This window comes from Eublepharis macularius, chromosome 12 (assembly GCF_028583425.1).
Source record: "Eublepharis macularius isolate TG4126 chromosome 12, MPM_Emac_v1.0, whole genome shotgun sequence".
Lineage (NCBI taxonomy): Eukaryota > Metazoa > Chordata > Lepidosauria > Squamata > Eublepharidae > Eublepharis > Eublepharis macularius.
Genome location: NC_072801.1, coordinates 59,528,602 through 59,544,447, shown reverse-complemented (window position 1 = coordinate 59,544,447; position 15,846 = coordinate 59,528,602). Strand labels below are relative to the sequence as shown.

Below are 15,846 nucleotides of genomic sequence, written 5' to 3'. Positions count from 1 at the left end.
GCCTCCAGATAGAGGCCATGGTAGACCTAAAGTTGTAGGTTCTGGTTTGGGAGATCCATAGAGAGTGCCTGAGAAGGGAGCTCAGCAGGGATGCTTCTTCCATAGGGCAAACAGAAGTCCAAGAGCATTCACCCTCTGTAGCCAGCCCCTCTAGGACTTCTGCCTCACCGAACATGCAAAGCTGCAATATTCTCCTGGGCACTGATCTCTGTAGTTGTCATTCTGGGAGAACTTCAGACCCCACCCTAAGAATGGCAGAATGGCCCCACTTTTCCTGCCACACACTTGCCTGATGACCTTTGGCTTCCCGCGTTGCTGCCTCTGGATTCGGTGTCTGATTTGCCAACTTTTCCCACAAAGGAGTCCAGATATAGCCTGGTGAGATGCTGCAGTATAATATATTTCAGAATTAAAGGAAGAAGGATAGGGGCATCATGAAATGTCAAAAAATAAATTTCCAAATGAATGAGTTTTGAAGAAGTGTCTTTCATATTTCTAGAAATACATTAATATCCAACTTACAGTTCAACACACTATCTGAATTGATTCGCCCCACAAACCCCTATGCATGATTATTTATTTTATACATCCCAGGAAAATACAGAATGGAATACAGCCATTGCAAACCTCAGCCTATGTGAAATTAACAAATCATTTGCTTATGACTGTCATTGCAGTTAGAATTCCACCACTACCACCCCTGTTTAATATTTTTTGTTTCGTGGATTTGTAAAGCTGCACACCTGGGAGAGACCTTCTTAACAAGTGGACATCTTCTACCTTCTCTAGCTGTCAGTGCAGTAGTATCAGTGTTTTGGCAATATCACATAGACTATGAACATTTATCTTTAAAGACACTTCCTATGGCCAGCTTTAAGGAAAACAAGGTGTCAGGTTTGGTATACTGGACGTTGGAACCTGGGGGGGCGGGGCTCACCCTCCAGGTTGCCCTAAGGCTCAGATGGGTCATGAGGCAAGTCTCAGAATTGGGGAAGAGGGAGGTATACAGCACTCTCATGCCCTTTCATCCCTGCCTGGATGGCAGGTCCAGCAAGGCTACGCTTGCTCTCAGTCCCTCAGGTTCTCTCTCTGCTCTCCCTCCACACTCCCCCAAGCTCTGTCCCATGCTCTCCTCCCATCCTGAAGCAAAAGGCCTTTGGATCAACTGTGGGTTCCCCAGAGCATCCGTTCCTGCCTTCCTCCTGCCTGTAGTCCCGTGGAGTACAATTGTCCCTGTAGGATGGGGCTGGCTGGGCTGCACAGAACGCTGGAGAGCTCATTCTTGCCCAGTGCGCTCTCTCCCAGCATCCCCTTTGTGGTTCCGACAGTCCGCGTTGGGATCGCTCCTGCCTCAGTCGCCAGGTTCTGTGCTGGCATTTCTGCCGCCAGTTCCTGTAGCTGCTGGGGATCTTCCCCCATCATCACCTTCACCTCCTGCTCCCATGTCAGTTGGACGGGAAAGTCCAGGGGGGGCAGACTCCCCATCTCTGGACACCAAGTTATTCCAATGGGTTTGAAAACAATGGGATTCATTTCTTAACCTGTAATTCTAGAAGTTGAAAAAAATGTGCAGAATCTATTCCTTGTGTTTCTCTTCTCATAAGGAACAATATTTGAAAGACAAAAAAATGTGAGGACTTCGTAATACTTATACCTTCTCTAGAAAGTGATCCCAGCCCAATTGTCCGGATATTACACTCTGAGAATGCCAATTCCCCATTACCATTCCTTATCTTCCCCTTCTATTGTCTCTTTTTTATTTTAGCCATAACCTTAAGCTTCTGGCACTGGGATTTGGGGGACCTGCCTATCTTTCCTGATATTTCTCTGCAAATTGCAATATGCGCTGAGGAGATTCTGTATGGATAATAAGTTTTACCAGTTGACTCGCACTCCGTATTTGCTCTCATCTATGGCCAGGGCTTTCGTCATTGCGATCACAGCACCCTGCAAGATAAAGGTACAAGTAGGGTTGCCAATTGACCGAGAATGGTTTGGCCTTCTTTTAGGCCTTTGACTACAATCTGATGAGCATAAAGAAGTTTCTTGTGATCATCTCTACAATCCAAGGGGCTACTAAGCTTCTCTTGGGACCGGACACGTTACTCAAGGCCTGTTCGCAACCCTACTGAGGACCCAATCCAGGGTGTAGGGCCAGACCTCCTCAGTCATCAGCACTGACTCTCAGCACCTGTCATCACCATCCCCACAAAGCTCTGTTCCTTCTAGACAAGTTATATGAGGGTGGGGGAGGTGAAATACTTCAGGGCCAAACTTTGTATGGCTGAGAGGTAAATGACATCACTTTGCAAATAAAATTCCAATTAAGCCTCTGTTAAAGGGTCAGGAGTTTTTTTTCTCAAGGTGATTAGCCACCCGACTTGCTGTTCACAGGTAAGGGTTAAAAAACATGAAAGTTTTCACTTTAAGGTTTAATTGAGCTTTTCTCATCCTGTTAATGAAAAGAAGGCACATGTACCTTCCACAAAAGCTTTACAGACTGGGTTTAGCCTCATGTATGAGAATCACCAACTAACTTGAAAAATACCATCCTGGCCTCCTCCTGTGCCTTTAGTAGCAACTTAATTTACAAGAGCCAGCAGGTGGAGCTTTTCAAGGCCCATGATAGTATCAACCTCCATGCTGTGAAAACCTTCATCTGCCAATCAAGCTTCTATTAAAGGCACAAGAGCAGAAAAGTACAAATATATCAGCAACTGATTCTGACCTTGGGTCAGGATTACCTTGCTTGTGCAATATGAAACGCCATTCTTCGCCGCGAGAACACCAGCAATACTGGCAATGTTGATGATGTTTCCTCTCGTTTCCCGTAAGTAGGGCAGTGCGTACTGTACACAAAGTATAAAGAGAAACAGCATCCCTCATCTCAAAAGAGAAACTGAAAAAGAGGCTGTATATTGGAGTCAAACTATTAATCTTCCTACTTTAGAAGTGCTGATTGGCAGAGATGCTTTCCAGCACAGCTAGGGGAAATTCTTGCACTTGGAGATGGTGAGGGTGAATGCTTAGGGTGCAAAGTAGGTCCAAAGTTGTAGAGCCATGGCCCTTCCCCATCACTCTGATTGTGGCACCAGAGAACTGACATGTGCAGGAAAAGTATTGCACCTCTAAAATGTAGACCAGGGTCTTTTTCCAATTTGACTTACAGCTCTGGAGGAAGCCAGCTGCCCCCAGGGAAGAGGAAAAGTGCTAATACATTAGAATCACTCACCTTTGATGCTAATAAATAGCTCACAATGTTGAGGTCCATGAGGCTGCAGAAGTCTTGGGCAGTCACATCATCTATATTTTCAAAATAAGCTGTTTGCAAGAGGAACAAGTAGATACAAAAGAGAAGTGAGTTTCACAGAGACGAGATCTACAAAGAGCAAGAGGACAGATTCCTAGCCTCACAACATTTTGTTTGTTTGTTTGTTTGTTTGTTTGTTTGTTTGTTTGTTTGTTTGTTTGTTTGTTTGTTTGTTTGTTTGTTTGTGAAGAAATACTTTTTAAAAAAACTAATACGGAGTTTTTGTTTCATCATCATGGATAATCGGCATTGATGGACCCATCCTCCATGAATCAGTCTAATTTTCCAATTGAACTAATAGCCATCCCTACATCCTGGAAATTATTCATTCTTTAAAAGAAGATAATCTTTAGAAAGGGTTAGTGTGAGACATGGAGCCTCATGGAATTGGGTTGCCAGGTCCCTATACCCTCCCAGCAGGAGGTGTGGGATCTAGCACTTACCTTGTGCGTTCAGCATGTCTATCTTCTCATGTGTGCACACCCAGCATGCTGATGATGACATCACTTCCAGAAACTGACATTATCACACTAGCCACGGGTGTGCTCCCGTGCTAGTCTCCAAAAGGGCTAGTTCTGGCCCATTAGAGGACAAAATTAGCCCTAGCAAATCACAGGAGTATACCCGAGGCTGCCACTATGATGTCACTTCAGGAAGTGATTTTGTTGCACCCTACCGGAAGCATGCCCAGTGTGTGCTTTCCTGGATTGCCTGCCGGTAACAGGTAATCTCTGGGGGGCTTGCCACCTCCAGCCGATTGCCAGAAATTGACAGGCAAGGAGGAAAACCACTGGGCAATTGCTATTGGCAGAGTGCCTATGCAGCAGCCAGGAGACTGAATCAATGAAAAGTAACAAGGGCTTTGTTGGTTCTATTAATAGATTGGATAGAAAATCAACAAACTGGATACAAAGAGAAAAGCTAAAGCTTGCTGCCTTTTGAGTTGAGCAGAAGTGTGGGAAGCCTAAAATTACCATTCTGCAGACAGACAAGGAAAAAAACTCCTTTAGAAATAAGGAACACATTTCCCTACTGTCCAGTCTAACTAGAGCTTGCTGCCCCCTAAACGATCTTTATCTCTTCCTCCTGGCACAAAAGACAACCAAAAACTGTTCCTTAAACCCTTTGTTAAACAAGTCAATTGTGGCTTTGGAATAATCAAGGAACACACTCACACCCAGACGCATCCATCCCAATTTCTTCCCTGAGCCCAACAGTTTGAAAATCACTCACCCGTTCCAGCATTGTTCACCAGGCAGTCCAGGCGTCCATAACTTTCTATAGTTACCAAAATCAGCCTCTGCAGGAACAGAGGACAAAGAGAGATCTAAGGCAGCACAAGATAATCGAGAGTCCTGTGATTCCAGAGCTGCAAGCAGCCACCGTTAGAACTACTTTGGGTTAAACCTGTTTGAAACATTGGGAGAAAGCCTAGGAGCCGCAGAAGGATGGGTAGCAAATGGGAAAAGAGAAGAGGAGTGACCGTAGAAGAAGGTATATATGTAGGATGGGGGACAAAGCCGGCTGCAACCTGGAAAGACGGTGCTCAAGCATTTGTTTGATGAGGAACTCTGAACCATGAGCTGCTTTCAACCTGACTGGGCCCAAAGTAAAAGAGGCACTGCCTTTGCTCTAATGCTGAGCCCTGCCCATTGTCAGGCTCCAGAAACCTCTTGCACCAGCCAAGGGAAGGATAAGCTATGACAGTGAGAACCAGAAGTTTAAGGTTGATGGAGGAATCATGTGGGACCATATACAAGCACTTCAACAGAGGAGAGATACGTAAATCAGCAGGTGACAGAGAATGTTTGAAAGAGCAGCATAAATCAAGAGGAAAGGCCTAGAAGAACAGTCACTACCCATTCAGACAAAGGAGAATTTGAATAAGGAGAATGGTTCGTAGTACAGACATAAAAGAACGTTTTTTGGAAATGCTGAAGAGCCCTCAAAGAAGCTCCACTATTTACCTCATTTTAGCCTACCTTAATGTCTGCCTCATTGCGGACATCACAGACTTGGTAGAACGCGTCACCTGGGCAACCAGAATCCTGCAGCTCCCTCTGAATTTCTTGTCCCCTTTCCGCTGCAAGGAGACAGAACAGTTGCTAGGAGAATAAATGGTCTATAATCCCTTCCTTTTTTTGCATAGCCTTTGATTCATCCCTGGATCTGTTTTTCCAACTGTGCCCAAATTCCCAAGACACACAAGCACATTTGCTAAATGTGTTGAGACTATTCGTCCCCTCACTTGGTTGTTTTCTCCATTTGGAGAAAGGCTGTTTAGAAGTGCTGCAAAATTAGACAAATACAGTCCGTTTGAAAGGGGAAAGCACCTTGGGGAAGCAGGATCTGTGTCCTGTTACCTACTGGAACAGGGAGACAGAATGAACTTAATGATGAGTATACAGATGCCTGTAAAGGTCTGACAATCATACTTGCCATCATCTGCATATTTCTCTTGGTATGTTTGCAGCACTGTCCTCGATTAATGGAACTTAAAATTTCTCTGGCAGTTCTTGGAGCAGAAGATGGGAGTTACCACTTTGGCCAAGATCTTATCTTTCCAGCTTACTCTCCTCCCTGTATCTACTACCCTTAACCTCATATTGTCTTTATATTAGCAAACCTAATACATATTTGAAGCAGGAGAGAGTAAGAGGCTGGATACAGGGATCATCTCATTCCTGTGTCAGGCTGGATCATCTCACATTCAATACAGAGGGTTGGTTCTTACCTCCAAGGCCATAAATGGGGTCCTTGAAGGACCACCTCCTCCCATATTGTCCAGCCCCCCCTCCCCCTCTGTTAAGATGATTCCTGAAGCCTTGCTCTCTGTGCCTGCAGGGAGGATGTGGGTGGCCACTAGTACTGTGGAAGGCCTTTCCCCTTGAGCCTCACCAGGCCAAATCCTTTCTTTTTACTTGGACATTAAAACAAGGGGTTGTTCTTTGGAAATGGTTTTTATAGTCACTTTCTAGTCTTAAGGACTTAAGAGAAGCACTATAAAAATGAATAAATAAATAAATCATTTGAGGCAACTAATCCTTGGTTTAAATTTTTGTAATAATCTTCAGGGATTTTTTTTTTAATTAACAATTTTATGTGTCTTTTTGATTTTATTTAGTTTTCCTTTGTAAACTGCCCCAAGGAGGTTTACTGTAGAGGTGGCATTTTTTAAGCAAATAAGGGGAACTTGTCATGGGGGGGAGAGGAAAGTGGCTCTTGACTCACCTCCACGTGCTCGTGAACAGAAGACCACATTGGCACCTTGGCGAACTGAAGGGCAAGCGGACAAAGGAACGCAGGTCAGAGACTTGGCACACACAGATGTACCTCACTAGATTTATTTGTTTGTTTACAAGACTCACTTCCTGCCTTTCCCACCATTTAAGTTTCAAATAAACTCAAAAGCAATTTGCAGGTGGAAGAATTGTTTTCAGTCTCAGCAGGGGCAACCTTCCACAGGCAAATCTTCTCACCACAACCAAACCACTAGACTATCTCCATTGAAGACAAGGGCCTCACCAAAGCCTTTATGGTGTGTGTATGTGTGTGTGTGTGGGGGGGGGTACTTTCCATTTCCTCATTGTTCTGTCAACTGACTTCTTGCAATCATGCAAGCAAGAACATGGTCCAGGGCTAAACCATGAGACTTGAAACCAGCTGATGTGACCTGTAATGTCACCCCTCCCCTGCATTTATCCAAAAAAAATGTTTGGAGTACAAAGTAAACATTATGATGAAATAAAACACCACCTTGAACAATCATCAGTGCAAATATCCTTAATACGTATTATAAATGGGTAAACAAGTTTTCTTGGTGCCGCTGAGATTAACTTTTTTTTTAAGTGCACATACACAGCTCTATTTTTAAATTGCCTTTCATATACAGTAAAATAAATGTTCTCCAACAACATCCTTCAAAGTTAGAGTTTCTATCCTAAAAAAAAAAAAAACAAGTGTCTTCCTTCTTTACTCTGACAACCACCAGTACCCCATGACTGATGGACAGTATCTTTCATCAGCACTCATCAAGAATGCCTCAACACTAGTGGGTAGACATGGGCACAAATTGAAATACGAAGCAATTTTTCACCATGAAACTGGCTGTTTCGTGTGTCACTAAGTAGCAGTTCATTGTGCCTTGGTTTTCACAGTTTTCATGGAATTCACAGCTTTTTTGGCCTGTTTTGTTCACTTTGTGAATGTTTCATAATTTCAGAAAGGCTGGTGCCAATCCATTGATTCCCTAGGCAACAATGGGCCCAGACCTTTTGTTGCCATTGGAAACCCCAATCATAGCCCACTTACCCTTGATTAGCAGCTCTCCTAGCCATCTGGAGAGCTTCCATTCTGCCCTATACAGCTAGGTGCTGGTGGTCAATCCCCTAGGCAACCAGAAGGCGGGCCTTCTGTAGCCATGGGCACACCAATCTCACCCCTCCAAACCCTGTTAGACAGGTCTGTCAGCCAACCACAGACCTCCTGTTCTCCTCTATGTCAGTCTTTTCTATAAAATGCCCCTCTCTCTCTGCCTTGTGTTTCAGTCCCAGGAGAAAGAAGGAGGACTCGCTGTTGCTGCTGGGATTGGAGTAGTGAGAGAGGGGGGGGGATTTGGGATTGTGCTGCTGCTTTAAAAGAGACTGAGAAGCCTCTTTTCCAGCTCTTGGCCTTGCTGTGGGAAGGTCTTTGGGTGAGGGTGCCTTTTTTTCCTCTACCAAGCCTAGTCTCAGGCCTTAGCCTCCCAGTCAACATATTGCAATCTTGGCCAAACTGGAGGGTGGGTGAAGGAGAACCTGCTGAAGTCTCCCTGTTTGACATCTCTCTGGGTGAAGGGGACCGTTGAAATGCCCCTGGTTTTGACGAATCACAAAACTAACGAATCATTTCATGAAACGGGTCAATTTTGTGAAAATCTGTGGATTGCTATTCATGAAAAATGACAAAACACAAACCTCTTGTTTCGGTTTTTCCCCATTTCATGCCCATGTTTACTAGTGGGAGGAAAAGTCAAGCTTTCACAGCGGATCATCCATGGAGTTCAGCAAATAGCAATGTCTGGATAGCGAAAAGGAGGTGGCCAGTATAGTTCTAGCCACATTTTTCTTCAGCTGGTTTGATTTCTGTTCACAATGACTTACAATTTATTCACTGACTTCACTAATACCTGGCCTTTCTCCCCAGAAGGGACCAAAAGGGACTGACTTACTTCTCCTTTTCTCCATTTTATCTTCACAATAACAATTCTGTGAGGTAAGTTAGGCTGAAAGTGTGTGACTGCCCTAAGATCACCCAGCAAATGTCCATGGAAGAGTGGGGATTTGAACATGGGTCTCCTGGAACCTAGTCAAATCCTCTAACCACATCTCACTGACTCAGAGTTGAATTTATAAAGTATCCATTGAAATGCCTTGTGCTTCAAATGATGGGAAGAGATGAGAACATCTTCTCTTCCATGTTAAATATGTGATGGCCCATTCCTACGTGCAAACCATCACTTGATCTTCCAGTCAACAAGTATTGTTTATGGATATCAGTCTCAGCCCACTCCTATGAAGAGGTTTTCTCCACTCAGCCTGCCCTGCTATTTAGCCCTGTTAAATAACTCTAGGTGAAGCCAATTCCACTTGAAATTTCTGCTCTTGTCAGGATCATTAGAAGGAAATTATAATTCCCAAGTCAGGTCATAACAACAAACTAAGAATGGCTGACAGAAGAGCCACCAACTTGATTGGAAACACAACAGGAGTTCTTTTGTTTCTGGGGAGGGGGGAATTAAATGCTTTCTCAAATGAGTAATGTTTTCAATGCATGTACTGGTAAGACACATGAGATGTATTCCCTCCCATCCATGGCTGGCAACAGGCTTAGAGAAAAATGCCCAGATCCTTTAAGAGAGGCTTAAGATGGGCAGCTAAAGCTTTTCACGGGAGGGAGGTGAATAACATCACTTGGTGCATAGCATCCATTCAGCTCATACTAAAGGGACAGGGCATTATCTACTCCGTGCAGAAGGCTGGAGCAACAATGCCCTGCCTGCATTCCTTGCACTTTACACAAAAACTAGGTATTCCCAGTAATTCATCTGGCAGTACAGATGATGATGACATTTTGTGCACAGCATTATTGATTCAAGTCAAGTCAAGTCAAGTTTATTACTACAGCCTACGACCAGTACATATAAAACCATTTGCAAATCAGTTTAAAAACAGTCGAGACTGGATACAGGGGAAGAACGATGAATAAATATGAGTAAACAAATAAGATCATCATAAATTAGTTGTTTAATACATTCAGCATTATTGATTTAAAAGATTTCTATCCTGCTTTTCTCCCAGTCAGTGGGTCTCAACAGCAGATCAGAGGCTGGTTTCATATTAAACCAACTTATCACAACATCCTCCCCTTAAGTTGGACAATGGGGCAGAAATACTCCCAGTGAGTTCCACCTACAGTCATCCAGTTTAAGGGGGAGGGTGTTGTCATCTAGCTTTTGAAAGCCAAACCAGCCTGTGATTCTCCTTTTCATGATCAAGATCTGAATTAGCCTGGAGAGCCAGGAAGAGCAGGCCAATGAAATGCCATTTGCTCAACAGGACACTCCTCCTTTGGATGCTTGGGTACCTGACAGCTTGGGCTAAATAATTGTGTGTTGTTCTAGCCTTTTTGTACCATCATAAAACCAGAGACTTGAGGGACAAGGAGAACATGATATGAGAGCCAGCTTGTCATGGCGACTGTGAGAGGGACTCAGTATCCTGCCTACTTTCCTTGCACTTTACACAAAACCTATGATATACTCCCAGTGATTAATCTGTTATGAGAAATGCGTTTCTAGAGAAATTGTTAATGGTAGTACAGATGATGATATTCTTTTCAAAACATAATTGATTTAAAGGATTTTCTATCCTGCTTTTCTCCCAGACAGTAGGACTCAAAAGTTTCATTAAACTCCAGCAAGGGAGACCCCAGGCTCAAATCCCCTTTCTGCTAGGGAAGCTTGCTGGGTGACCTCAGGACACACACACACTCTCAGCCTAGCCTAGCTCACAAGGTTGCTGTTGTAAGAGTAAAATGAAGAAAGGGAGAATGGTGTAAACCAGTTTAGGTCCCAGTTTGGAGGGGAGGTAGAATATTAATAAAATAAATAAAATAAGAAAAGATCTCTATTAAATCATTCTAATCGGGCACACAGGTTAACATCTTTCTTTCACTGGCCCATCAAATATCCTCAGGAACCCTCAAAGAAGGCACAAGGGAAATAGATCTTCTTCCACTGCACCTTGGTAGAGGGGAACCCTCTTCTATACAGTTTAAGAGCATAGGACTTTGGACTTCTTTTGCATCTGCTCATCCTATTTAAACCATTTAACCCCTTGAACATTTATTGCAACCTCAGTAGCATGCATTCAACAGGTAAAATCCACCCCAACAAAAAGACCCAGCAAGAAAAAAATGCCAGTCTTATTCCTGAAATATGGGCACCTAGGGTCCCCAGCCACAGGATCACAGTCCTAGTGTCAGACAATGGATCCAGAAGTATGATTACCACTTTACAATCTAGCAGCCTGGGCTTTAAAAGCTTTACAACAGGATGAAATTCAGCTGTTGTAGCTTCACCTGCTATTGAAATAGAAACCATGTCACCTCCAGTCTCCCCGCGCCCCTTCTCAGAATTTGAAGCACAGCAGATAGGTATAGTTCTTCTGGAACATATGCAAAGAAAATTATTGCTTTTATATAAGGCACATCAAAAGCTAACAAACAGTCTCTATGCTACAAGTTAACCACATGAGTCCTTTGTTCACCTGACAGACACAAGCGCCTCTGAGGATATAGAGTACATTTCCTTCCCTCCCGTTTTCTCTCCATCCCAGATTGGATATTTAGGGAGCTAGCCTTCTTAGTCTTCCTGGCAGGTTTGACTCTAGCACATGTTGTCAGAAGTTGCCCACTCCTCCATCCATACCCAGTTCTCTCAATGCTCACCAAATTCTCTAACACTGGCCAGGCCGATGCCACTGGTGCCACCAGTCACTATCACCACCTTGCCTGGGTAACGCAGATAAGTTGCCATGTTAGCCATTTGCCTCAGTTTCTCTTAATGACTAAACGACGTCTGCGCTTTTGACTGAGAAATGACATCACAACATGTGGTTTTCCATACTGAGCGCTCCTATAGACTTCATAGCATGCTGGGAGATGTACTCCTTCAGCTCTTCAGAGAGCTGTTGGAATGATGATTGCCTTTTCTTGGAACAGCTGCTTACTCCCCATCCCTTTACACTATTTATGAGATAACCATCTTTTACTTCCTGTCTCCACCCATGCATTAGAAAACACACAAGGAAATGTCTGTGAAAAGCTTGCCAACATGTCTATTTTGTGTATTCTTTTTAATTTTACAGCATCTCATTTTTACTATAAATGAAATGGAACGTTGATTCAAATGCAAATATTGATTTGGAAGGCATTCACAGTTCCTCAGGAGAAGATTTTGGAGTCTGACAAGAAAAGTCAGACAGGTTCGCTTTTAGAGTGAAGAGAGAAGACTCCTTTGCCTTAACTGTAATCTTACTGCCCTGAGGAATACTTCTATCTAAGAATTCAAAGTCTAAGCATCAGCATAAACTGAAGTACACTTTACACAGACACCAAAGAACTGGGAATATACTTGGATGAGAGTGATTGGGTAATCAGACTCCCTTTCAGTCAAAATGGAGATGTCCACAAAGTCCACTCGAGGTACGAATGAAGGTAAGCAGAAGAACATTGAGGCAATGCAAAGAACAATGATTGCAGTAACCGCAACAGAGGTACCAGTGTCCACCCGTTTCCTGTTCCCTTCTTCCTGGCAGTTAGTGCTTGGAGTTCCAGTTCAAGTCAAGCAAATGGCATTTCCATTGCCCTGCTCTTCCTGGCTCTCCAGGCTAACTCAGAGCTTGATTATGAAAAGCTGAATCAAAGACGGTTTGATATTAAAAGGCCTTATCACAACACCTTCCCCGTTAAGGTGTATGACTGTAGGCGGAACTTTATTGAAAAAATTGGAGAGAAGAAAACTAATGCCGGCAAAGAGCTTGGACATAAGGGAAAGGAAGCTGAGAGGGCACCAAACCCAACTCAGTTAGGTAGGGTAGGTCCTGATAAAAACTCATTTTTATGCATCAGAACTAGGCAATAGCAGCATATGTATGTATGTATGTATGTATGTATGTATGTATGTATGTATGTATGTATGTATGTATGTATGTATGTATGTATGTATTTACTTATAGTCCGACTTTCTCACTGAGACTCAAGGCAGATTACACAGTATGAGATTAGTACAATCAGTATTAAGTACATTTCAAGACAGTATCAAGGACATTTCCGTAAACAATGCATTGGGCAGATAGATACAAGTTCAAAAGACACAGTATCAGCAAGAATCCAAAACAGAGTAGGAAAAATACTGAAGCAGAACATAACCAACTCTAGGACTAACATTAGACAACATGGAGCACTGGTGGTACATAGGAGTACATATTTAAAGCAGCAGATAATATGTAAGGCAATATAGTGATGAAATCTATGGTCCCTAACTCATCTGAGACCCCGTCCCTACAATACAGTCCACCCATTTGAGTAAAAAGCCTTTTTGAATAGTTCAGTTTTGCATCATTTACAAAAAGCCAGGAGAATGGGGGCTCTTCTGACTTCCTTAGGCAGATCACTCCACAGGATAGGGGCTACCACAGGATAGCAGCCCATGTAGGGTTGCTGCTGACTATGACACTTCTTTGTTTGAGCCATGTCTTTAGTGAATGGTGGGATTTGAGATTGGTCAAGGGAATTCAACAGAAAACATCAACAGGAAGCATTTAATGAAACTCAGTAATTTCATGGTCCCATTGTCCTTGGGTGCATGCATCTGACAAAGTGAATCCTAATTAGAGAAGGGACATTCCATGGCTGAGCTCCTACTTTCGGTGTCAGAGTCTGGGACAGGTGAAGCTATATCCAAGATGAGGCTGCCATCTTTCATTCTGGACCTTCCTAGTTGGACACTAATCTCTACACCATGCTGACTCTTAAGTCTCTCATTTTTTATCCCCTTTTGCTACAGCAACAACCTTTTGGAGCTCTTCTTCTTGGAAGGATGACTTTGAATAAATGATAGCTGGACTCTTAGCTATTATTCCCACTGCACTTTGCAGTGCTATTACTTCCCCAAGGAGTCCTGCGAGCTCCCACACGCACTTGAGCCAGGCTCAGGATCCAGCTGGTTCTTCTTCCCAAAGCTGAATTCAGTATCTATCCACAATGTTTGTAACAGGCTTCCAAATTTACAAGTGCAAGGTTGTTCATGACCGATGAAAAGGGTGTCCACAATATTTATTCTTTGAAGTTGCATTGCACTGCATACCACCTGTCAGCTTCTGAATTTTTGTCTTCAAAATTACTTGCATATGATTGCTCATCATGACTGATGAAGATCAAAAGAGGAATGTAGCCAGCATCATGTCTTTGTTGTATGTGTTATTTGTAGCTTTACCATTCCTTATAACCTATCCTTATTGCAGTAATGATGGGTTTTTTTGTAATTTTGTAATTAATTTTTTCACATTTTTGTAATTTTCTATTAGATGTATCTTTAATAATTCTCTTTATACATTTTGTGTGTGTTTTATGTGCGTTTTCTAATGCAGAGATGGAGACAGCCAATAAAAGATGGTTATCTCATAAAAGGTGTAAAGGGGTAAGCACAGTATACAGTTGTTCCAGGGAAAGGCTATTATCATTCCAATAGATCGCTGAAGAGATGAAGGACTTCATCTCCCAGCATGCTTTTTTTTTCTTTAAGCCTTACCGCAGTTGGGTTGGAGAACAGCACTGGATGTTGAGTGGGGAGTGCTGAAATCCATACCTTCCCCTCCACAGCCAGAAAAAGGACAACCAGATGATGATGTCATAAGGATGATGTCATAAGGAAGCTTTTTCTAAGGTTGCACATGTAAACGCCCCCCCACCGCAATGAGCTAATTGGTTTAGCCCAGGAGAGCAGAGTCAGTATCTAGAGCCAAGCAGTTGAGGAAGAGGCCAGTGGCTGGGGAGCTTGATAACAATTAATGTGCTCTTATCACCGCGAATAAGATAATCAGAAACACATGTATGTGAACAATAGTGACTAAAACTGGTGGATGGGTGTTATATTTCATTTGGTATTATTATTATTGCAATCATATTATTATTTCAGGGCTGTAATTCTGAAGAAGAGGACAGAAGCCTGGATTCCAGTTGCTTCATATCAGAAGGATTGTGGCAAAGGAGTCACTTGATTGGATCCACAAGTTGAACTTGCTTCCTATGAGTGGTTTCAAAGACAACCAGTTACACAACTGAACTTAAAACGACATTGCAAGTTTGTTTGTTTTTTGTAACCACTGTAAGTTTGGTTAGAAAAAAATAGTTGTATTGTTTTGATTTGCTGAAAGGCTGATGTAAGAAATTTTCTTAACTTACATTTGTGTTGAAAGTTTGCTTCTTAGAGTCTCTCTACATATTACTAACTACCTAGGGATGCTCAAGTTAATTTCATTTCATGTGTCCCCCCCCCCCTCCAACTTTCCATACACTCGCTCACATAATCACACTTCAATTTGCTCCCTGTGAGTACATTCACATGTTTCAAATCAGTTCCTCCTCAATTGCCAAAAGAATCCCAGTTTCCCCCACCCCCATTCATTCAAATGCAGATCTTAAAACTTTATTACACCTTCGAGAAATGCAAATTGGCAATTCAAAGGAGCCTACAGTACTTGTTCTTGCAGCAAAAACAGAACTGAATTGGTGCTTTGCCTTTTAGAATCACTTGATGCAATCACACAAAAAGATCTCCCGTGAGTTCCACAGGGTCTGCATTGCCCTTGCCTGGAGCTCCCAAGGCCCACCCTGTCCAAGACCTGAGCCCCACTACGCAAATGAGGTTTTGAGTGTTCTCTCAGTGTCCCTCTCCTACTCCAATGAGGTAGACAAAAAGCAGGACTGACTACTTGTTTGGAGACGAAGGAAGTGGGCACCAGGAAATACAGCAGGAGGATAAGGATGACTATTCTGAAGCCTTCTTTAAAGGTGTGAATCACATCAGCAGAGTCCTTTTTTAAAAACTGCACTGTCCAATGAAAAGAGATGCACCTGTGGATGCATCAACAGGTGCAGGCTCAACAGTTGAATTACTTGGTAATATCCCAGGATGTCACTCTGAGGACCAAGATCAAGAAAATCCACACTATGGTGTTCCCCATTACTATGAATGGATGTGAAAGTTGGACAGTGAAAAAAAAACTGACAGAAAGGAAATTGGTTCATTTGAAATGTGGTGCTGGAGGTACTTTGGCAACATTATGAGAAGACAGGACTCTCTGGAAAAGTCAATAGCACTAGGAAAAGTTGAAGGTGGTAGGATAAGAGGAAGAACCAAAATGAGATGGCTTGCCTCAAGAAAGGAAACCTCATCCTCCAGTTTGCAAGATCTGAGCAAGTCTGTTAATGAT

At 42.9% G+C, this 15,846-nt stretch overlaps 1 protein-coding gene across 1 annotated transcript in view; it reads right to left on the bottom strand.

The window, feature by feature from the left end:
- Nucleotides 1–15,846, bottom strand: part of LOC129339510 (uncharacterized) — a 37,128-nt gene that overhangs the window by 586 nt on the left and 20,696 nt on the right. The window contains exons 11-18 of the mRNA XM_054994090.1: nucleotides 11,300–11,410; nucleotides 6,542–6,586; nucleotides 5,293–5,393; nucleotides 4,544–4,610; nucleotides 3,233–3,321; nucleotides 2,745–2,849; nucleotides 1,880–1,947; nucleotides 290–386 (exon numbers count right to left, since the gene is read on the bottom strand). Coding sequence (XP_054850065.1) covers nucleotides 290–386; nucleotides 1,880–1,947; nucleotides 2,745–2,849; nucleotides 3,233–3,321; nucleotides 4,544–4,610; nucleotides 5,293–5,393; nucleotides 6,542–6,586; nucleotides 11,300–11,410 — 683 coding nt within the window. The remainder of the gene's footprint in view (nucleotides 1–289; nucleotides 387–1,879; nucleotides 1,948–2,744; nucleotides 2,850–3,232; nucleotides 3,322–4,543; nucleotides 4,611–5,292; nucleotides 5,394–6,541; nucleotides 6,587–11,299; nucleotides 11,411–15,846) is intronic.